The sequence below is a fragment of the Panicum hallii genome, chromosome 7 (assembly GCF_002211085.1).
Source record: "Panicum hallii strain FIL2 chromosome 7, PHallii_v3.1, whole genome shotgun sequence".
Classification (NCBI taxonomy): Eukaryota; Viridiplantae; Streptophyta; class Magnoliopsida; order Poales; family Poaceae; genus Panicum; species Panicum hallii.
In genome coordinates, this window is record NC_038048.1 from 41,779,683 (window position 1) to 41,801,663 (window position 21,981).

The 21,981-nt window shown below is 42.1% G+C and overlaps 3 protein-coding genes and 1 non-coding gene across 5 annotated transcripts; 3 read left to right on the plus strand and 1 right to left on the minus strand.

Annotated features, from left to right (window-relative positions):
* Window positions 1-1,538: 1,538 nt before the first annotated feature.
* On the plus strand, window positions 1,539-4,492 carry LOC112901286 (DNA-binding protein MNB1B-like). Its single transcript, XM_025970165.1, has 7 exons — window positions 1,539-1,704; window positions 1,822-1,896; window positions 2,004-2,061; window positions 2,160-2,204; window positions 2,320-2,391; window positions 3,996-4,109; window positions 4,188-4,492. Exons 1-7 carry the CDS (start codon window positions 1,676-1,678, stop codon window positions 4,203-4,205), a joined length of 411 nt encoding a protein of 136 aa, XP_025825950.1. The 5' UTR covers window positions 1,539-1,675; the 3' UTR covers window positions 4,206-4,492.
* A 2,428-nt stretch (window positions 4,493-6,920) lies between these two features.
* On the plus strand, window positions 6,921-11,812 carry LOC112900305 (tRNA (adenine(58)-N(1))-methyltransferase non-catalytic subunit TRM6). Its single transcript, XM_025969119.1, has 13 exons — window positions 6,921-7,098; window positions 7,176-7,300; window positions 7,880-8,000; window positions 8,108-8,189; window positions 8,285-8,355; window positions 8,820-8,861; window positions 8,979-9,103; window positions 9,588-9,681; window positions 10,179-10,426; window positions 10,501-10,603; window positions 10,684-10,789; window positions 11,061-11,147; window positions 11,355-11,812. Exons 1-13 carry the CDS (start codon window positions 6,986-6,988, stop codon window positions 11,454-11,456), a joined length of 1,419 nt encoding a protein of 472 aa, XP_025824904.1. The 5' UTR covers window positions 6,921-6,985; the 3' UTR covers window positions 11,457-11,812.
* A 277-nt stretch (window positions 11,813-12,089) lies between these two features.
* On the minus strand, window positions 12,090-21,807 carry LOC112900306. 2 transcript variants are annotated; one of them, XM_025969120.1, is made up of 24 exons: window positions 21,415-21,807; window positions 19,569-19,702; window positions 19,364-19,448; window positions 19,209-19,262; window positions 19,038-19,129; window positions 18,860-18,963; window positions 18,578-18,650; window positions 18,050-18,434; window positions 17,183-17,506; window positions 16,909-17,097; window positions 16,725-16,817; window positions 16,576-16,633; window positions 15,775-15,887; window positions 14,703-14,949; window positions 14,477-14,595; window positions 14,272-14,396; window positions 14,065-14,179; window positions 13,891-13,946; window positions 13,510-13,603; window positions 13,248-13,440; window positions 13,076-13,174; window positions 12,840-12,964; window positions 12,663-12,725; window positions 12,090-12,400 (listed from the first exon to the last, which is right to left on the minus strand). In XM_025969120.1, the coding sequence occupies exons 1-24, from the start codon at window positions 21,451-21,453 to the stop codon at window positions 12,296-12,298; spliced, it is 3,084 nt and encodes a 1,027-aa protein (XP_025824905.1). In that variant the 5' UTR covers window positions 21,454-21,807; the 3' UTR covers window positions 12,090-12,295. The 2 variants fall into 2 exon arrangements, with proteins under 2 accessions (XP_025824905.1, XP_025824906.1); XM_025969121.1 differs by lacking the exons at window positions 19,038-19,129; window positions 19,209-19,262; window positions 19,364-19,448; window positions 19,569-19,702; window positions 21,415-21,807 and having other exon boundaries at window positions 18,578-18,721; window positions 18,860-18,947.
* Window positions 19,741-19,812, plus strand: TRNAT-CGU. Its single transcript has one exon. It is a non-coding gene; the product is annotated as a tRNA-Thr (tRNA).
* Window positions 21,808-21,981: the final 174 nt, after the last annotated feature.

Below are 21,981 nucleotides of genomic sequence, written 5' to 3' on the forward strand. Positions count from 1 at the left end.
TAGTGTTACCACCCTTCTAGGTGTTACCGTGTTACTAAATTTAATAGCATCTATATTGGTTCATCAAAAATTCATCCAAATATGAATGGACTGCAACTATTCAAATGCAAGTTTCTCTTTTTTGTTTCTTGTTGCACAAATTTTTGTTCAACCTCAAACTTTGCATGATAGTAGATGTTTGCGTGCTCTATCTTTTTATTTTTTGGATGAATTTTTGATGCACCGATATAGATGCTATTAAATTTAGTAACATGGTAACACCTGAAGAGGTGGTAACACTGAATCCGTTCTCGAGTAATACATTGTTAGGGTCTGTTTGTTATTGCTTCTTGTCTTAAAGTGATTCTACCTTTTAGAGGATATTTGCACACTATGGCAAGAGTCGGTGCCTCAAAGATGAAGTTAGCTTAACTGTCAAGAGCCGGAGCGCTGCTAAGCTCTACGTTTTCTTTCTAAAACCTCTATGTGGAGCTGTTTCATGATGAAGTTGATGGAGCGGAATTAAAATTCGTGGAGTGAAGTAGTTTCAAACAGACCGGGCTTGTTTGGTAGCTCCGGCTTCAGCTTCAATGGTGAAGCAGATTTTTCGATGGAGCTGAAGCTATTTTTCAAAACGTTTGGTAAAATGGTGGCAAATTAGGTAATTTTATGAAATTAGGTAATTTTATGGACAATTAATACTTGGGGGGAGAGAGGAGAAGCCAGTAAAGCCAATTTTTGCTCCTCTATTCTAGTGTAAGTTGTTTTGGATTTTGCAGGAGCTTCTTGTTGTGGAGCTGTTTTTTTTTCACCTGTTTGATAAGGCTTCATCAAGAATCATCGAAGAAGCCGGTAGAGAAGTTTTACCAAACACGATCTTAGTAGGACTTCGACTCTTTAGCCCCGTAGTATAGAAGAGCAAGGGAGGCACAAAGTACTTCGGAGTTCAGTCACAGCACTTACACTCTTACATATAAACGTAACATGAAACAACATTAAACAACATAACACACGGAATAAAGGTCACGGATTCGAGTCTTTCTCAGTAATACAAGGCACGCCGCAAATCTTCACACTTATTAAAGAAGAGGATGAGATCTAGTAGCAACAAGGAAACTCTCCTCACCCATGTTTGCTGGGCATGAACTCATCCACTTTGCGAACCAGCACCAAACGTAAGCGAGAACAAAATGATCGCACTCCAAGCCTTCTAATCAATTGTTAGAATCTAGAAATTAGCCTAGCTATTTTTATTAATCAACTGTTAGTGTGTGGGTAACCTGCTAGCGTTTTATAAGGGACCGGAATAAATGCATTTTCAGTAAAAAAACATGGATTATCAGGCCTCAACGTGGATGCATTTTCTTTGGGTGTGTTTGGTGTTTCTTGAGACACGATGCATTTTTTTTGGGAGTGAGGAGAGACACGATGCAGCTGGGCAACAGAGCGTGCAGGCAGCAAAAGTGGGCCGTACCGGGGCCTCGTGATCCACTTTCCCCAACGGAGCCCAAGTCCCCCATCCATTCTCACGCAGTCACGCGGACACCCCCTCTCCTCTCCTCATCATCATCGCTCTCCCTCGCTAGCATCGCATTTCCCCAACCAGACCAAGCCTTACTCCCCGCTCCCACAACCCCATCCTCACCGTCACCGTCACCGGCGCCCTAGCCCTCCGCAACCCTAACCGCGCGCCGCCATGAAGGCCAAGGCTGGCACCGACACCTCGTAAGTTCGCCTACCTCCTGCCCTCCCTCTCCCCGTGCGCGATTCGTATGTGGCTTGCAGCGGGTAGCGACTGATTCCTGCGCGTCTCGGCGCGTGTGATTTGTTGCGTCGATGCAGGTTCAAGGCCACCGGCGCCAAGCGCAAGAAGGCCGGCGGTCCCAAGCGCGGGCTCACCCCCTTCTTCGCGTTTCTGTAAGCACTACCCTCCCTCCCTCGTCGTCGCGCGTTTCCAGATCTACGCACACCCTCTTTCAGAACTTTAGGGTTTTGTTGAATTTTATGCGTGATGGTGTTTGTAGGGCTGAGTTCAGGCCGCAGTACCTGGAGAAGCACCCTGAGCTCAAGGGCGTAAAGGAGGTGAGTTGCTTCTCCTAACCCTAATCGTGTAGCTCGTTGCTAGGGTTTCGCTCGGGTGGCTCATATGTGTCTGTGCTGGTTGGTGGCTTTGCTTACAGGTGTCCAAGGCGGCTGGCGAGAAGTGGCGCTCTATGACCGATGAGGTATACGAATGCCTGCAATGCTTATATAGTTTCTCACATTAGTTAAAATGTCTCTGTTCAGTAAAAGGAAAGACAAGTACTTCTCGTGCTAACTGTTTAACGTTTACTTGTGTAGGAGAAGGCGAAGTATGGTGGGGGCAAGAAGCAGCAGGAAGACAAGGCAAGCAAGCCTGCAAACAAGAAAAAGGTAATATTACTAGGGTTTTGCTTTCTGTTATCTTGCTAGTGGGTACCTCCTGTACTGTTAGATTTTCATGACGGAATACAAGTAGTTAGATGAAGCCAGGACTCATGCACGTGCTCTCTGCTGCTTTACTATGTCCATCGTGATACGTTATGACTTGTGGAGTCACTTTCCTTTTTGGCCCTCACTCTGTCACTGGAGGTTTATAACAATGTGCGCACTCTACCCAGTGCTATTGCACGTTGATTCCCTTTAGGCTCTCACTCTTGTCACTGGGGGTTTATAGCCATGACTGCATGCTCTATTTATTGCTGATGCACCTTGATTTGGCTCCACTAGCATGGGAACTAATTAAGGGCCATCTTTCGTTTATCTTGTGAGCGGTTAACCTCTTGCATTTTTCTCTACTGGAATCTTAGTAGTTGGATGGATCAAGGACTACACAAATGATGTCTGTTTTTTTTTGCCTCCCTGTCCATCGTCATATGTTATGGTTTACAGAGTCACTTCCCCACCATGCCATTTAGGTTCTCACCACCCAAGCTGGCAATCCCTGTCGCTGGAGGTTTATAGACACACTCCAATTAGTGCTGATGTACCTGGATTCGGCTCCAATAACATGGGAAGTAATTAATGTGTGTTGTCGGTTTCTTGTGAGCGGTTACCCACCTACACCATTATATCCTCCCATGATGGAATTCGAGTTGTTGGATGAAGCAACAACTCATGCACGTGTTTTATGCTACTTTCCACCCTGTCAATTGTGATAAGCTACAATTCTAGGTCACTTTTCCCTTCCCTACCATTTGGGTTCTCACCTCCCAATCTTGCAAATCTGTCACAGGAGTTCTATAGCCTTCACTGCACGCTCCATTCAGTGCTGTTGCACCTGGATTTAAGTTCCTATAGCATTGGAACTAATTAATGTGCATCAGTTGGTTTTCTTGTGAGCAGTTACCCTCACCATATCCTCCCATGATGGAATCCGAGCCGTTGGATGAAGCAACAATGCGCGCACGTGCTTTATACTAGTTTCCACCCTGTCATGTTTCCCTTTCTTTCCATTTGGACTCCTCTCAAACTTCTAATCCATGTGTCCAGATTATTATAGCCATTTTGTGTGCTTCAGTGCTGCTTCACCTTGAATCGGCTCTAATGGCAAGGGAATCTGATGCCGACTGCTTAAACCTAGCTTCTCCCCTTCCCGTCTAACACTACCATAGCAGAAAATTGTCTTGTTGGAAACCCAATCTTGCAACCTGTCCCTTCTCTGGAATCTTTGGGTTGAACCTCAAAATTTCCTATCTGGATGTTCTCCAGATTTTAATTCGGTAATTATCCAGCATTGTTGGAAGTCATCTTTCAATTACATTGGAAGCTGCCTACTTAAAATGTTGTCTAGAAGTGAGAAAATCAGGAGAAGATAGCATGGAGATCTCTGCTGATGTCTGAATAGGAATGCTGCTTTTGCTGGTTGAGTAATTTAGGCATCCAATGATAGGCACTTACCCATATTACTGCTGTCTCGAATTTCATGAAATTGATGTTGCACTTCCTGCACTTTATGTTTCTATTTAAGTGATGATGTACTGCGCTATTTTTATCAGGAGAGCACTAGCTCCAAGAAGGCCAAGACTGATGGTGGGGAGGGAGAGGAAGCGGATGGTTCTGACAAGTCCAAGTCCGAGGTTGAGGATGATGATGAGCAGGATGGCAACGAGGTATATAAAATCCATGTGTCATCACTCTGATGGGATTTGCCTATTGTTGCTAATATCTGCTTAATTTGTTCCTTGCAGGATGAAGATGAGGAGTAAATAGTAGGATGGGGGAACAGCAGCTATGCAATTGGGTGTTTGCTTCTTTTGTACCTAGCTTCCTATGCCGCTGTTCCTTTTGATGTTATATGCTGTAAGGAGAATCCGTAGATGGAAGGTACCCTAGGGCTATGACATGCTGGAGTACCCGTTTAACAGCAGGTAAAGAGCCGGATACTGTTGCCAGCCTCATCCTCATGTGTAAACAGTTGTTTTGCTTGTTGTATCGACCGATCGAGTGACTACCCTGCAGTTGGTTTGCCGTTAATGTTCTCTCTTGTCCTTTAGAGTCGGTCTATGCTTGAGTTGGTGCCTTGGATGCATCTGTTTATTTGCAATGCTCGTATGATGTACCTCGTGTTGTGCGCGCTTCTTTGATTACGTCTCGCTGTGCAGTCCGTTATCAATCTGACGAGGGTATGTTTGTTTGCAGGGTCTAAAGTTATGACTCAGAATCTTATCATTTAGAAATATTAAATAAAGTCTAATTATAAAACTAATTGCAGAACCTCAGGGCTAATTCGTGAGACGAATCTAATGAGGTATATTAATTCATGATTAGCGGATGATTACTGTAGCATCACTGTGGCAAATTATGGATTAATTAGGCTCATTAAATTTGTCTCGCGAATTAGCACCTGTGCAAAAAGTTTTATAATTAGATTTTATTTAATACTTCTAAATGACAAGATTCTCTTTAATGTGATGGGTCTAAACACCTTAGTAAACGAACACACGTTTAGTTCTTGGATGTTTTATTACTTATCGTGATCGTAGGACTATCTACTATTCACATTCTTCATGCACTCTCATTTTGAGCTACAAGTTCAGCCCAGATTTTCAGAACTGAATTACAGCAAAGAAACGTTGCCACGTGCCATGCTAATGAGCAAAACAGGATGGGGTTGCATTTTGTGGCGTTGCCCATGAGGGCACCTTCTAATCTTTACTCTGTTCTAAAGAACACAGCAAGAGGGGAAAATGACTGGGCACCGGTCGTCATATCTGCAGCCCGGAGATATGCCCTGCAGAATGACCAAACTGCAGCAGCGTATTTTTACATGCTGCATTGGATAAAGAACTCACATATATGAGTTAACAAAAAAATTAACCATCGCAGGCCATAATATGGTCTTTTAAAACAAAGCTTATTATACAACACCACTTTTTTCAGTTCTCACTTATGGTTAAGGAGCAACCCCTCCATTTTCCTGTACGCTTTTTGGAAGCGAGCTGACCACGGATGCAAACAGATCCATCACCTGTGCAACCAATGGTACTCTGCATTTCACAGAGAAAAATACTAGCAAAGAATAGGCTCCCAATGTTTCTCCCAAACTTCGTTCAGAGTAGCAGTCATACCGGTAGAAGACTAAGCAAGGAGTTCGGGAATTTTGGGTTGAAGATGTAGAAAAGGCACATCTTGCAATGAGCTGTCTTCTTCCAGCAGAGCAGAGGACTCTTGTAAAACTGGTCCATGGCTTCCTTCCCTACTACCAAGCCAACACGGACTACACACAGAAAGAGAATAGACAAGTGAGTTCAGGCCGCTCACCGGGAATGGGGAGCTCGCTCGTTGCCACAAGGCAAAACTCGTTCGGGGAATAACACACCGCGGGAACCGGGAGGAGAGGAGGAGGAGATGCTGGGAAAAGGGGATTGTTTTTTTTTTCCAAACCGTGCCTGAGCACGTGTTTCATTAACAGTAAAGGGGAAAAGGGAATTGTGGGAGCGTGGACCTGCAGCTGCAGGGCAGGGGGCACGCGAGGAGAGCAGAGCAGAGGCGCCTCGGGTAGCTCTGCCGCTCCACTGGCCACTGGCCATGGCCACTGGGATGAGACCTCAGGATGCTTTTACCCCGCATTTGTACCGGAATACCAGCGGCGCAGAGACCCCACCCTCCTCCCGTCCCCAGCGCGATCTGGTGGCTGTGGCATGCGGCGGCGGCGTCTGGGCATCGAGCGGCTGAAGGAACGGACGAAGAAGATGAACACCGCCAGTTGGCCAGGTGCACGCGTCCCTGATTCCTCGCCGGAGAAGGTCACCTTCAAGACCGGTCTCTCCGACAGCTTCGATGCCGCTGCATTTGCGCTTGGAGAGTCATCCGCGACGAGAAGATGCCGAGCGGAGGAGCCGGTGCGAGTGCCCGAGCTGTAGCCTATAAGCAGTTGCTAGGGTGATTCGTCCTCACCGTCCTGGACTTGGGGATTTAGGGCCGTGTGTCGTTCGGGAGGGTGTCCGGAGGCAGCATCTGGGGGCGCAAACTCGAAGGATGCTCGCGGAGTCGCGGGGATGCAGGGCGACCTCGCTGGCTCCCATGCCGCCGGCCTGAAATATTTAAAAAAATGATGGCCAAATATTTACGTAAACACCCTTATTATTTACAAATAGACCCCTGGTTTGGATCGCAATTACTAATCGCGATCCAAATCAGGAGTTATTTTTAAATAATCCGGATCTAAATATTTACATTAACACCACTACTTTCTACATATAGACCCCCAATTTGGATCCGAATATTTGCAAAATACCCCTGATTTGGATCGCAATTATTAACCGCGATCCAAAATTATGCAAAATGAACCCTGTTTTTGCTCTCGAATTTAGCTCCCAGTCCCTCCGCTCCACACCTCCGTCTCGTCCGCCGCCGCACTTATTTTTTTTTTAGAATTCGACTCGCTCTCTCCCTTATTTTTTTAATAACACAAACCCGCTCCATCCTTAAACCCTCGATTGTCGCTTCGCTTTCTCCCCAACTCTCTTAACTTCCGGCCACACCAATGGACCCGCCGCCGCCGCCAGCGATTCCCCGGGAGGCGTGGGAGGGCTGCAGCGTCCTCCTCGACATCAACGACGGCGACCGCCTCGCCTTCTTCCGCCTCACCCCCGCAGCGTCAGTACTACCCTCCCCGCCTCATCCTCCCTAACTTCTCCACGAACCGGAAACCAACTCTTGTGGTGTGGGCGCAGGACGGTGAAGATTGGGAACAAGACCTGCTCGCTGCAGCCGCTGGCGGGGCGCCCTTTCGGCTCCCTCTTCAGCGTCGGAGCTGACGGGCTTGTACCCTGCGCCGCCGCAGATGCCCCATCCCGCGGTAAGGATTCTGATTCGAAGCCCCTTCCAAGCCAAAGTTCACTAATTAACGAACTAACTTACACCTCTCAACTCGAATCAGTGGCTCTCAACGTGAATTGCCAACTCACCAGTTTTAAACCTCTCAGCCAAAACAATTCAAGTTTCAAGGATTCTGACTGGCAAGTTGACTCATTAAAAAACTAGTGAGCACTTTTCTAATCGAATTGGAGAGATTCTCAACTTGAATTGCTACATTCAGTTTTAAACTTTTGAACTAAAAAGGTAGAATTTTAACTTGAAGAGCTTCCCAATTTCCAATTTGCAATAGTGTACTGAAAAATAATAGAAGCACGCCATTTTCATTGTTAGTTAGCTATTGAACCTTCGCTAGGTCCCAAGTGCCGTAATCTTACTCTGCTTTATCATTGTGCCTAGTGAGTGATAGTTTGATATTTATTCCTACAGACAAGTCATTTTGTGTTTTTAGTTTTTTCCCATAAAGATAAACACCATGCTGCAATGGTTCGTACTGTCTAGATTCAGCCAAACATACGCTTTTACACTATTTGATTTTTGTAACAATGATGCATTTATCCAGATGATAGCATGCAAGATGGTGCTGACGGCCAAGCGCAGGATGAAACCAGGGACAATAGGTCCCTGGTTGATAATAATACAGCCCAGAATTTATCTAGCGATGACATAGAGGCAATGAAGAGGTGAGATCTTGATCATATGCGGCTTATATTTAGTAATCTATGCTTCTTTCTCTGTTCTCTAGGATTTAACACCCAAATCTTTTTGCAAATTTATTTTTCCAAAATAGGGATGGTGCAACTGGTGACGAGATCGTGGAAGCTTTGATAGCGAATAGTTCAACATTTGGAAAGAAAACTGTATTCTCACAAGTTAGTATAATATTTTGGTAACACTATTTTCTTTGATTTCTTCTGATGTTTGAAGAGTGTTGTTGATTGATTTAGTTAAATTATCCTGATTGTAGGAGAAATACAAGTTAAAGAAACAAAAGAAATATGCGCCTAAAGTTCTTTTGCGACGCCCCTCTACCCGAAGGTACATTTCTATCATTTTTTTGTACATTTTAAAAATATGCCAAATCTTTTATCTACAATACTGTCTCATGCACACAACCAGATATATTAACCTTTATGCTTTCATGGTACAAATGTTCTCAATGCTCTCTCCAAGAGACAAGAGAACATGATTATTTTTATACTACCATTAACAAAGCCAGATCCGTTGCATTGAATATAAAAATGCCATGGAACATATCAAATTGAGAGATAGGGTGCATAGAGACCATAGTGGGCGATGAATAATGCAATGATCTAGTTCTAGTTTCTAGTCTTTGACATGTGAGGTCAGCAAGTTTGCATATATTTCGTAGTGTTCTACTATAACTCATATCTTGTAAGGTGTATCTCTTTAAAATTTTGATTTCCTGATCTTTGTCAAGTTTAAATTTATTTTGAATCATATGTGCAGCAGCATAATTTTGTGATCCTTTTCATCTGCAGCATTTGCGAGACATACTTCAAGAAAAGTCCAGCTCGAATAGGGTAATTTTTTTCCTTGAAGTGGCAACCGTTATTTTGGTTCAGTCCTCATATTCAATTTCAGTTTTTTTTCTTGTTTAATGTGTACAACTCTCAGTTGCTTTATGCTGTGATTTCTAGGTTTATGCGAGTTGACACACTATCTCTCTTATTGTCTATGGCAAACATTGGTCCATATTCAGATGTGCTTGTGGTTGATATGGTTGGAGGTTTAATTGTTGGAGCTGTTGCTGAACGTTTAGGAGGTAAACTATGTTTCTCTTTTACTTAACTAAGATTCAACCTAATAGGTTGAATTGAATACAATCCAGCTATATCAACTATATGCAGATGCTAAATGTTGCACTTGATACCTTTTTTTGCAAAATGAATATTCTTTACCTAGTTATGATGGACATGAACTCACCAACCTATGACAGAATTTGCTATACAACTGTTTGATTTATGCTTGTTGGTTTGAGCAATAAGCCAATAATTAATGCTCTGTATGTGATTTCTAAAGTGTGCAAGCTGCACTGCTTGCCACAAAGTGGAAGCTATATTTTACTAAATGTATTTTACATTACATGTACCTGCCATAGTGCCAAGTGCCAACGTCCGGCATTCATCAACATTTTTTTTTGTGAAATTAGAATTGGTTTTTGGTGTTTTCTTGGCATACCCATTATAATCATTATGTAAAGTCGTAAAGTTTTTGTTAATATTGTATGCTGTTCATCAAATTAACAGGTACAGGATATGTTTGCAGCACATATCTTGGTACAGTACCCAGCTCCATAGACATTATAAGAATGTACAATCTGAGCAGTGATATGGTCAGCAGGTAATTTTCTTTTGGCACTATGTAGCTTTCAATTAGAGAATGCTTGGATAACAGTGTTATGGTAAAGTGAGCTTTTAATCAAGTCAGTAGCACATTTGCCATCCAAAGTCCAAGCATGAGTTAGAGCACATTAAATAATTAAATATGCAATTCTACAGTGTAAAATTGTAAAGTTGGACCTTTAGGCTTTATTCTATGAGGAAATTTCAAGCACAAATTATTTCTCACTGAGTTTGAGACCTTGTTAGGTCATTTTGAGAATAATGCAATATACAGCACAATTGCCAGTCAAACTGGATTTGATAATGTTTTAACCATCCAATTTAATATAAGCATTCACTTGTTGAGTATTGATCAATACTGCCATATAAGAAATATTATTATTTGAAGCTAATAGATATATGAACGAACTAGTTAAAGTTATAAAAGTGGGGGGCAACCAAGTTTAGTTCAAGTTATACCATATCTGAAAATGTTGTGATAAACTGTACATTCAGGATTGTTCAGGTGCCACTTAGTGAACTATGCTCAATGCAAAGTTCTGGGAATACCCCTTTGGTTCTCAATGGTAGCACTGAAGGGGAGGTGGTTGAGCCTGTTGTAGTACAAGATGAGGATGCACAGGCATCTCTAGCACAGGCAGTTGACACAGCAGATGAGAAGGCACAGTTATCAACAGAACAAACAACTGAGATGGAGGTCTCGAAGCCTTCTTTGGATGTTCAAGATGAAAACTCTTCATTTGGTAAGCAGTTAATGAAGCTAATAAGTTTCTGGTGAAATTAAGTTTTGATCTCTGGATGCTATGTGAATCTATAGAATGCAAAGGTGGTGATGGTGATTCAATTGCCTCCAAATCTAAACCTGGAAAAGCACCATCACCAGAGAAGATGAAATATTGGAATGAACATGGCTTTAGCAGGTAATACTAGTTATAGATGAAAGCTCTTATGATATTGTGGTATATGTTATGATCGATATGATGGTTTTTTCTTAATGCAGTTTAATTGTTGCTGCCCCGGGCCACGAGGTAGAGAGTTTTGTTGCTGATCTGCTTCCGCTATTGTCTTATTCAGCTCCGTTTGCTATCTATCATCAATATCTTGAGGTAAATATTCCTAGACATTCATATAGAAGTGTGCCCTCGTGAACTAAATATTCTTTGGTTTATTTCATTTATGCTAGAGTTTGTGCTCTCTAGAATTTTGATTAAACTTGAAAAACATCATAGATCATCCTTTTCATGCCTTGAATTATTAACACCTGTTGTGGGGAAAAAAAGTCATGTTAATTTATTTTATGCTTCCTTTGTTTGCTCTTTTGTAAAATGTGATTTTCATTGTTGCTTATATTTTCTTGTCCTATATATCTGCATGCAGCCTCTTGCAAAGTGCATGCACACCTTGCAGGTATCAAAAAGGGCTATTGGATTGCAACTTTCTGAACCCTGGCTACGTGAATACCAGGTTAGTACATGAGCAACAAGCATATACCTTTCCTTCTGAGTACTAGAGCATTTTTCTTATTCAAATGTTGAAATGTGTGAAGATATACTTGTCTTTACACTAGATATGAAGGATGCCCTATCACTTCTAATTTTATGTGCCCCTAGCACTGTCCCTTGTAAGTAGTGTATATGAACTTACAAAATTCTCGTCTTGTGTCCAATACAGGTGCTTCCATCACGGACTCACCCTCACATGCAAATGAATGCATTTGGCGGTTATATCTTGAGCGGCATAAGGATTCAAAGTGAACAAGTGAGTCATCAATAAGCCATGCTTCCGTCCCTTGAGGAGCACACCATTGTGTAACTTTTGTGCTACCTGAAAAGTTGGACAAAATTTTGTAGTCAAGAGAGGAGTTAGTGTGCATGTTAAAACGATTGTGTTATCAGACAGAAATCTCCATACTTACTATGGATAACATTGAGTACAAGGACATGAGCATCGCTGCCTAGATGTGCCCACTTCCATGTAGCCTGTAATATGATATTTGTTGTACTTTTAAAATTTTGGAGGATTCAAACTGAACTTGTACGTTTTTGAATATTTGATGCGTCCAGTTGTAGTATTTGCTGGAGATATCGTGGTGTTTGGCTTTATAATATTGCATATAGTTTTGTGGTGAAGAAACAGAAGTATGGTGCATTGAACTGATAAGTTTCTCTTTAGTTTTATCAAGGGATGCATTGCGGTTTGCCATGACATATTTTGATGCACTTTATATTTGCGTTGTGTGTATTCAATTTCTTGGTGGTGAGAAAGTGTTCCTTTTCTGTTAAACTTGAGAAGGTAAAGTTATATATACCATGGATCTGGTTATTGTACTGCACCTGTTCCAAATTAGTTGTGCTTTAAGCATGAAGTACATGTAGTTGGAATTTAGAGATTTTGATCGCTCATCCATGAAAAAAGTTGGTATTATTCTCATTAAATGTACGAACGAAACTGTCGCAGAGAAAGCAATTCACAATGTAATGTTCCTGCGGTGACCCTCAAATTCATTATTTACAACATGCCTATATGTAGCGGAACCGAATTTGACAACAGCGGTATTCTAAAATCTAAAGAACTTTACAACAGGAGGGAAAAATTGTTATAGGTCCACATTGTTATGAAGTCCCCTTCTCGTTCTTTGTAGTCCGGAGCAGCTCTTTTGCCATCGCGGAGAATGACTGAGCACCAGTGGCCATATCTGCAGCCCGAAGGTTAATGCCCTGCATAAAGCACATTGGTCCATAGTTAACCGTCTGCCTGTCGCATGTCTTATCAGGCAACATTAGCGAATATCCTAAATTTCTGCAGGATTTTTGTATGGGGGGCTTTTTGTTGAAAGAAATATGGAACTGGCACTAACAAGGAGTTCAGACTGAACTGTGAAAGATCCTGTTCAGAACATGTCAATAGTATCCTTAGGGCACCTGAAGTCTTTTCCAAAGTGTGTGATGCATGGCTAGATTAGAAGCGTAACCATCTTACCTCCAGCTTTTTCATGTTCTCCTGCAGCTTGTTCCCAATCATTTTTGGAACACTGGTTGAGTCCTGTTCATATAAACATGAAAAGGGATCAGCAAACCGTAATCAAACATGGCTACTAAATTATACTTTGCATTATTCTATAACTACGCTTTGCATAAATGAGTTATAAGCGCTCACATCATTTGCTGCGTTTGCATATCCATATTTCATCTTTATCTGGTCAACTTGACTCACTGGTGCTTCATCTTCAGTTTTTTTATTTCCCGAACTTGTCTTTTCTTCAGTCTTGGGCTTCAGCTTTCCTGCACGTACATAAATGACATAACAGAAATTCTTTCTGAATCAGAATCCAATTTTACAAAGCCACAGTGCGCTACAATCTTATGAACATATGATAATTGTGCTTTAATGACCTCTAAGGGTTTGGAGTCCCTTGCTGATTGTCTCTTTGCTAAGACCAGGGAAATGTGGCCCTCTCTGCTTCTGTGGGATGTCGTCGATGTCGATATCATCTTCAGGGGTAAACATATAAACATAAGTATATCTAGGCTGCTGCACAAGTAAAACCAAATCGATAGCATATACCTATGTCCAGCTCGACATTTTCCTCATCTTTTAGTGAACTGTTCCTTCTCTCAGATGGTGGAGCAAAGTTAGCTGATGAAAATATTGAAGCCAGCTCTTCAGAAGTCGTTGCAATACATTGCTCGCTGCCATTTGCATCACTCTCTTTTGATTTGCTTCCTTTGTTATCTTTCATAATCATTCCAAACAGGCCCTGTTCCATATTTCCACTGTCAGAAAAAATATGTAGATGGCTTCCAGTTTTTCTATGATCAATTAATACCTTTTTCTTTTCTTTAGGAGATTTCACCATTAAAGAGGATTCTTCCCTGGGTGAGGTATCTTTTCTGTATACTGTACTAATGCTGTCCAAGTGCCTGTGCACAAACCTTAGCAGTCAGATACTATAAGCCAAACTAAAAAATAACTAAAAGGAGCTACATCTAGGTATTTAGCTTTAGAATTGAAAAGAAATTTTGAATTATTAGGTTAGACATTGGCAACTACGGCAGAAGCTTTAATCATGAACCCATGGATCTCTTTCAAGGCAAAAAATTGCAACACCAATGACAGAACTTTCAGGACAGCACATGAACTTCTTTACATGGTAATAACTATCAAAATCATATACTGACCATGACACGCACTGCTAACCATAACATACCTGTAGATGTCATCTTGGCAGAGTGTAGAGAAAAAATAGGTTTCCTCTCCTTTAATCTGTAAAATTGATCTGGTTATTTTTTTTTATAAAAGGCAATGCATTATTTTACAAGTGAAATTAATAGACAATGTCTTCCAAAAGCTGAAATAGTTTGAGGAAAGCATGGTAACGTACCAAGATGGTTTCTCCATCAGATGAACAAGCTATGGAACTTGTTGAATTCAAGTTTCTTGAGTACACAAAACCTCGTAAAGAGGCATCCTTCAACAAGGATAAATCTGGCAGGGATCTGGAGTTTCATAAAAGAAAGTAGATATGTACATTAACGTCATTTTAATATCCACAGAGACATTGAGGTCTACAACTAAACTGTTGCCTTACCTTATTTCAATTCTCCCATTGGAGAAGACAAGAATAAGTCCAATTTCATCAGACGAGCTATGAATAAGAGAGGTGAAACAACAACTACTGCTAAATTTCTTCTTATTAATTATCTTCTTTGTTCCCTGAATGGAGTATAATGCCATAAGAACAACATCAACTCACGTAAAAGAAAAAAATTATAGATAAGTAGAAATAGAAATACCTGAATTGCATGGCTCAAGGAAAATAAGCGGATTGCATTGTCAGTGCAAAGCAACAACAATGATTCCTTCGACACTGTATCATGGTTATCTGAAACTGATGCATCATTGGGTGATAACTCTGTCATGCACGAATTGTTAAGGGCTTTAGATGATATAGTAGTATGATAATATAATAAATTTATATAACAAAAAGATTCGATTTACATGCAAGGCCATAAAGCTCACCCAACATCTGCAGAAGAAGGGCTTTAGAGGGTTTGTCTGTCTGGACTGGGTTGGGGTTCAAAAGTTTCCCAGTTTCTTCCTCAAGAATAAAAATAGATGAATCTTCCATCGCTATTATCAGAATGTCCTTGTCATATCCATTATGGCCATAGATTTCAAATTGCAAAGAGGCGATTCCACCAGATAGCCGGCATTCAAACTGTTTTTGATATAAGATTGTAGCATCTTCTACGTTGATAACTGATACCTGAAAGACGGATTTGGTGACATTATAGCACTTTGTTGGCTAAGACCGCTGGGGCCAGATATTGATCTTAACAAATCTGAGGCACACATATGCTTAAAGACATAATGTTAGCTCTATGAAATAACCAAGCACTAACTTATATAATAGCATTAGCCATTGTAAGCCATGGATGTTAAATTTTTATGGACGTCATGAGACTCCACAGTTTCTCTTGTGTTTTTAAAAGAAAATAGTATGCTAATCTTGTCTGTAACCATTTAGTTTGCTACTTTTCAATAAGGTAGCATAGCAACCACATACTGGTATTTTTTTGAAAGCTTCATATTTGATAGTTCTGGCTCTTGTAGATAAACAACTGTCATCTTCTGAAACTAGGACACAAACATGTTGGTGAGACCGAGGAACTGCCTTATCTATGTAAATTAAAAACAACATGTGGTATTCAAGGCATAATTCTTAAATTGTAAAAATATATGAAAAAAATAAAATCCTAGAAAATATTCCCTCCGTTCCAAATTCTAGATCGTTTTGGCATTTCTAGATGCATAGTTTTTGCTATGTATCTAGACATAGTGTATATCTAGGTGCATAGCAAAAATTATGCACCTAGAAATATCAAAACAACCTATAATTTGAAACGGAGGGAGTATCTTATTAATGAAATGGTAAAAATATATGAAGACAGCTCTACTTCAAACCTAGCTGCACAATTGCATGGGCTATTGGGCTATTAAGCTTGTTGACTAAACAGTGCCTAGGGATTAACAGACAGAAAGAAAACATCGGAGTATGTTTTGTACAAAGTACAAACAACAGATTACTTACTATTCCCTTTTCTGTTCCAGCAGCAAAATGCTTTGATTTCGAGATAGAAGACGTTGTGGTTACAGCTCCTTTGAGCTTTATACTTCTGACATTGTAGTTATCTCCTTGCTTTGCTGTCAAGTTATTTGATCATGTAAAGATAGAGCATATATGAACTTGAATAATCATATATTTGAAGATATCATGAAGAAAGATACATCATCCAGATGATAAGATCAAGAAATACCAATCACTAACAGTGTCTTTATACTTTCTTCTATGAATACTTGACACTTGTAGACTATATATGGTCCGACCAACCAAACTTATCCATTTTTTAGCAACATCATATCATATTCCTTTTCTTTTGAGGAACAAATTTGCACTTTTGCAGGAAACCCCCAAACATCTCTTCTATACTAATATCAATAAGCTTAAAAGGATATTCATCACATTACTCTTTACCATTAACAGAAGGCACCAGATATTGGCAACCTATAATTAAATTTGATGATGATTGTCTAGGACACTACTATCACAAGCCAAAAAATTATGTTATGAAGAAAAAAAAAACACACTGATTTTAGACTCGAACAGGTGCCCCTCAGAAAATACTAAAATTATGCCGGCTATTCATTAGTTTCACGTTCCATAAATTTAAATTGAGCAAGTACACAATGTTACTGGTAAAGGTCAACATATTTTCAGTGATAGAACAGGTATTGTTGCAGACTTTTAGTGTAAACTTTCAGACGAGCAAGACATAAGTATATATATCAAGATAGAAACACCAAAGATTGGGTTTAGGGACAAGAACAGTACCGTTTAAAAAGGAGAATATATTATCAGCGGAGTCCTTTTTAAATGTAATAATACGGACCTAGAAATAAGAGTAAAGAATCTTCATTGCACTGCAAGAGTATCAGATATGCAAGCTAGAAACCATGTTTTATAGACGTGGAATAACTTACCATTCCACTCGTATCTCCAGATATCAGAATGCTGGAGGGCATGTCGAACTGTAATGATGTGATAGGGTTGCCACTAGATGTATTGTCTTCATTCTGCATAGTTATCGAGGAGTCAACATGTTAATTCTTATGCAAATGCATAACTATTAAATGGTCATCAAAATAATTGAGGATTAGAAGGAACCTGCTGTTTTATCATAAAAATCTGCAGCAAAAGGGGACATGATGCATCCCAGAAGCTTATGGTTCCATCTAGATGTCCAGTTATGTAAAGGTTCCGGGTCTTATGAATGTTGGTAAAACTTGTTAAAGTTTGGCCTTTATCCTTCATTGAGAACAGCCATGGATATTTGGAGGCTAATGAAAAATATTCCTGCCCATAATTAGAAGATGAAACTGTCAGATCAAAGAGTTCAAACTTCAAATTTTCTGCAAGAAAATTACAAATCTATACTTGCCTCATCCACAGAAGCTAAGGCTGCAGGGTTACTTGTATAAATCTTTGCAACACTGATTCCCGAATCACCATAAGGAAGCTTCACAGATGAACAGTTTGGAAGTGTTGGTGGTGATCTAGACTGAGAGTGAAGGAGATATCGCTCAATTTCTGAATCATCATATAAACACATCTGACCAGATTTCAACAGGAGAACAAGAGCACTTTGTCTGTTCTTATTTGGGTCACTAAGCCCTGTAATAAGTTCCATTCCTTGGCAAGATTCAGTGAGAGGCAACACCATCTTTACAATTCGCGATTCACTCTCTTCATTCAGAATCAGAACCTATTCATAAACACCAGAACAAAGATGCGGTTCTTAGTGAACAGAAGCAATCATGGCATATTATCCATGTAAGCCATCAAACTATGTTTATACAGAAAAAATAATGGCTCCAACAATGTACAGAGGTGGGAAACTTTCAAATGTTTCTGGACACTGGTAAGTAAAAAAATATTTTTGATCTGCCTAGCTTACTATTTACTTTAAGCGGTATTTCTATTTCCAGACCAGCCAAACATAAAATCAGTTGATCATCGAGTCTAAATTAGCCTGTCATATGAACAAACAAAATCTTACAAGGCACATTGTAATTTTAAAATGGAACTCCACATGATAAATTAAGTTTGTATCTTCTTGGCTACTCTATCATTCCTTTACTGATATTACACACTGAAACTAAATGATGTAGTCCCAAACTCCTAATTATCCAGATGTAATATAGGGAAAAAAACAATCACTTCAAATTTATGGCAGTGGACAAATCTACAACTATTATTTGAGAAACAGATAAATATGTCTTTTGGTAAAGATGGTCAGTGTTTCCACCTGAAACAGGTGCCCATGATCATTGAACCCATTGATATACAAACGACCAGCCTTTCCATCACTAGAGATCCATTTCAAAGAGACTATTGGTAACTTGTCTAGCTTGTATCCTAGGTTAAGCCTCTGAATAGGTAGATTCTGGTTGCCCATAGATGAGGAATTTTGTGCATTTATAATAACTTCAGGAATGGCCCAAATGTACAGATCACCATTGTCATATCCCATAGCAATTTTGCTTCCCTTGGCACAAACCCAGCACGCGGATGCTACAGTTTTAGCCTCCTGGTGTGATTGTTGCTGCATAGTTTTACCAGATGTGGATACCACTTTGCTTGCTTTGATATCCCACAAACTCATAACCCCGTCTCTGAAGATAATAAGCACCCTGAGCAGAAAGAGTGTACCTTAATGAGACTTCTTTTCTATGTCTGGTATGTAAGATCAAACATGGATACTAGATGGAGTAGAAAGATGCAGTTGCTAATCCCAAAATTAGGATATATGGCCGTGTCTTAGGAAGAGATCAACCTGTTAGATTCCGACATAGGCTGTGGTGATACAAATATTACTTCAACATCATTACCAACACTGGCAGAGGAACCTTCAGCAGGAAAAAAGATCCAAATTTCAGAACCACTTCGTTTTATGGACTCTCTGATAGAAAGAATTACTCTGAAAATTAAACCAACATCCGAAGAGTGCTCTCTTTTTAATATAACCACATATTGCAAAAACAAAAAATTGAAACACAGATTGATAAAGTTGAGTTTGGACATGATAGACAGATATTTCAGTGAAGCAATAGCATACCATAAGATTCAGCACAAGGAATCCAATACGGCATGTCAGCTAGGCATCTCTGAGCCAGATCAAGTTTCAACAGAAACACATTTCCAGAACTATCTCCTACATATCTGCCAGGCGCAAAATTGCCATTAGAGCACTAAATACATTGGACTTTATACACTCGGCAAGCACTATAACTCACATGTAGAAGCTCTTCTGTAGCACAGAAAAGGCAGTGATTCCCTTTTCGAACGGGTGCACATAGCACAGTTTTTTCGTGTCAATGCCCCAAACCTGCACACAAGATGCCTTACCGATTACCAAGGCATGGAAACGACAGCACCAAATATGCTTAGCATGTAGACCTACTCACCTCGATCTGGTTCTGGGTGTTGACATTGAGCAGAACCCCTTGGCCCTCAGCAAACTGAAACGGAGCGGCGAAGAGTGAGTCGCCTGCAAGTCTCCCCGTGCGACATTGGACACTCAAATTAAGCAATGGGATTGGAGACGGGAAGGCGGCGGTACCTGCAAGAACCTGGAAGGGAGTGGGGAGGGGGACTGGAGCAGAGCCTGCGTGTTGTCGCGGCCGAACAGCTTGATCTGCCCATTCCTGAAAGCAAATGTGTGTCGGCCATCTCAGAACTCAGAAGAACTGGAACCGGAGTCTGGAAGCGAAAACTTGAAGCAGAAGCGGAAGGAGAAGGGGAGCAGGCGGTGGCCGCGTTGTTACCTGGTGGCGACGGCGAGGACGTGGAGGACGGGGTCGTAGGCGAGGAGGGAGGCGTCGGCGGGGACGCCGTAGTGGAAGGCCAGCCGCGGGCTCACGTCCTCGGCGCGCAGGCTGCTGATGCTTCCGAAGTTTTGCTGTTATATTATTACGTGTCAGAACGCCAGCATCAACTGCTTCCGTAGCATAGTGGTAGTGCGTTCGCTTCGTAAGCGAAAGGTCGCGAGTTCGATCCTCGCCGGGAGCTAATTTTTTCTACTATCGCATTGGAATTGATCTTCCAGCCGCATGGTACCCACAAGAAATTGGGCAAGACTCGCCCCGAACTTTTAGTGCAATGATTAATAACAAAGAAGATGAATGAAACAAAGGTTACGTGGCACCAGCTGCGGGTCTCCTGGACCAGCTACCCACCGGCCTTGCACTATTTGCACATGGCCGGTCACCTCGGTGGCTCAGTCTCGCACACCTCACACCTTATTTTGTGTCATTCTTTTTTTTTCTTACAAAATGTTGTGCCATTCCGAACTGCCATGTGTCCCGGATCTAGCTTGCTCTGAAAATCAAGCTGCCAGGGGACAACCGTACACGTACGATAGTTTGAAAAACTCTACGCCCAACAACGTGTAGGTTATCCTAACTCAGTGACCAGCTTATTTCTATCCCTAGTAGCACCGGGCTCTCCGCTCGCGGCTCGCCGTGTCACTGTCACGGCACGACCTGCTCTCGTTTCTCGTTAACTACTTCGCACGCAGCTTGCTCCACTCTGAAGTTGATTACGGCATCTACTTTGTCTTCAACAGAGCATCATTCCTTGACCTCTGTATCAATCTCCATCTCCAATCTCCATCATCTGCCCAAGTGGCTTGTCAGACACGGGCCGTGCTCATGCTACGCTACGGCCCCTTCAGGACAAGGAACACTTGCAGCGCAGCAGAGCCAGGAAACAGCTGGGTTATGGGTAAACAAACATGCTTGGACTGACAGCCGAATGGCCAGATGCGACTCGATGCGAAGCAGACGGCAGCCGGCCCGCGACTGCGATACGTTGAACCAGCATTGGGGTAAGCGAATCTATCGTTCGTTGATCTCGAAGCACCGACCAACTATTGTTTTGTATGAGCGCTCCGGATTATACTAACTAAATCCATGTAGCATCTGACCCCGTCAATGCAAATTCTTATCCGCCTCGATCGCCTTTAACAAAGATCATGCCTGCGCCGAACGCTCTCTGTTCTTGCCGATCGGCATTTTTTGTTTTTACTTTCACTTTTACCACCGGTAAGAGCAATTTTCTGCCGGGAATAAACAATGTGTTGGAAACCAATATTCTTTTCTAGTGGCTCGGCATTTATGAGATCACATGGGCCTGCGAGTGCCGCGCCTTGATCTCCTGGGGTGTCCTACATTTCGAAAACGTTTGAATTTCTGAACATGGTTGCGAATGGAACCGTGTCTCTGTCAGAGTCGAACGAGCCATACGCCACGGCGTCTACGGGGCAACATTCTTTTCTTGCTTCCGCAGGAAAACAATGCTTGAAGAAGAAAAATGGACAGTGACGTTCTAAAGAATCAGTTTTTTTGACTGAAAAATCGAGGAGTTTAACCAGTGCGGAGGCTAGGCAAAAACAAGAACAGCCCCTAAGCGGCAAGAAAGACACGCCGATCCCCAAATTTCAAGTGCGTGTTCTGCAGCGTCGTCATCGACATACTACACCACAGAACCACGCTGCGTCAGGCAAGAACAGACGCAGGAAGGAGAAGGCAAGGTGGAAACTGAGACGGCAGAGCACGCATGGGGAGAGAGACAGAGAGGGAGGAGGAGGAGGAGGGGACCCAGTCACCGTACCTTCTTGGAGGCCTTCTCGACGAGCTTCTTGACGAACATGGCTGGCCGATCGATAATCCGCGGCGCAGTCGAGGCGCGATGTCCAAGCGCAGCAGGGCAACCCCCGACGAAGGGATCAAAGCCGGCCAAGATTAGCGACTCCTTCTTCACCGGAGGAGGAAGCAGGCCGGCCAGCTTCCTGTTCAGGAGCGGGATCGGGGAGGACTGAGGCCCGGGCCGGAACGAAACCGAAGACGAAGGCAAGGCCGGGAGAGAAGATGGTGTGGCGTTGGGGTTGCCGGGGTGGCAGGGGAGGGGGAGGGAGTTCGCGTCTGGAGGGCAGTTGAGGATTAGGTTGGTGGCCTCTGCCTTCTGTGCTTGTGCCGTGTACACTCGCTACCCAGGCTCTGAAACTTCTGAAGAGCGAGCGAGCGAGCGAAGAAGAGGGGGGTTTAAAAAGGAAGATCGGCGAGGAGGCGCCCGGGACGGGACAGACCCACCACAACCGACAGAATCACTCGCGCCCGGTGCCCAAACGTGGGAGAGCCATCGTCCCCGCGCAATCAGGTGCCGGCACTTGGCGTCGCG

What these genes read in the sequence shown, in the direction of transcription:
- LOC112900306 (XM_025969120.1), bottom strand. Translation starts at nt 21,453, where the DNA reads ATGTTCGTCAAGAAGCTCGTCGAGAAGGCCTCCAAGAAG. An exon ending in CTACAGAAGAGCTTCTACAT is followed by an intron (nt 18,964 to 19,037) that starts GTGAGTTATAGT and finishes TGCGCCTGGCAG; the next exon opens with ATATGTAGGAGATAGTTCTG. An exon ending in CTGATGGAGAAACCATCTTG is followed by an intron (nt 13,947 to 14,064) that starts GTACGTTACCAT and finishes TCAATTTTACAG; the next exon opens with ATTAAAGGAGAGGAAACCTA.
- LOC112900305 (XM_025969119.1), top strand. Translation starts at nt 6,986, where the DNA reads ATGGACCCGCCGCCGCCGCCAGCGATTCCCCGGGAGGCGTGGGAGGGC. An exon ending in TTCCGCCTCACCCCCGCAGC is followed by an intron (nt 7,099 to 7,175) that starts GTCAGTACTACC and finishes GTGTGGGCGCAG; the next exon opens with GACGGTGAAGATTGGGAACA. An exon ending in AGCAGTGATATGGTCAGCAG is followed by an intron (nt 9,682 to 10,178) that starts GTAATTTTCTTT and finishes CTGTACATTCAG; the next exon opens with GATTGTTCAGGTGCCACTTA.
- LOC112901286 (XM_025970165.1), top strand. Translation starts at nt 1,676, where the DNA reads ATGAAGGCCAAGGCTGGCACCGACACCTC. An exon ending in AAGGCTGGCACCGACACCTC is followed by an intron (nt 1,705 to 1,821) that starts GTAAGTTCGCCT and finishes GCGTCGATGCAG; the next exon opens with GTTCAAGGCCACCGGCGCCA. An exon ending in AGCTCAAGGGCGTAAAGGAG is followed by an intron (nt 2,062 to 2,159) that starts GTGAGTTGCTTC and finishes CTTTGCTTACAG; the next exon opens with GTGTCCAAGGCGGCTGGCGA.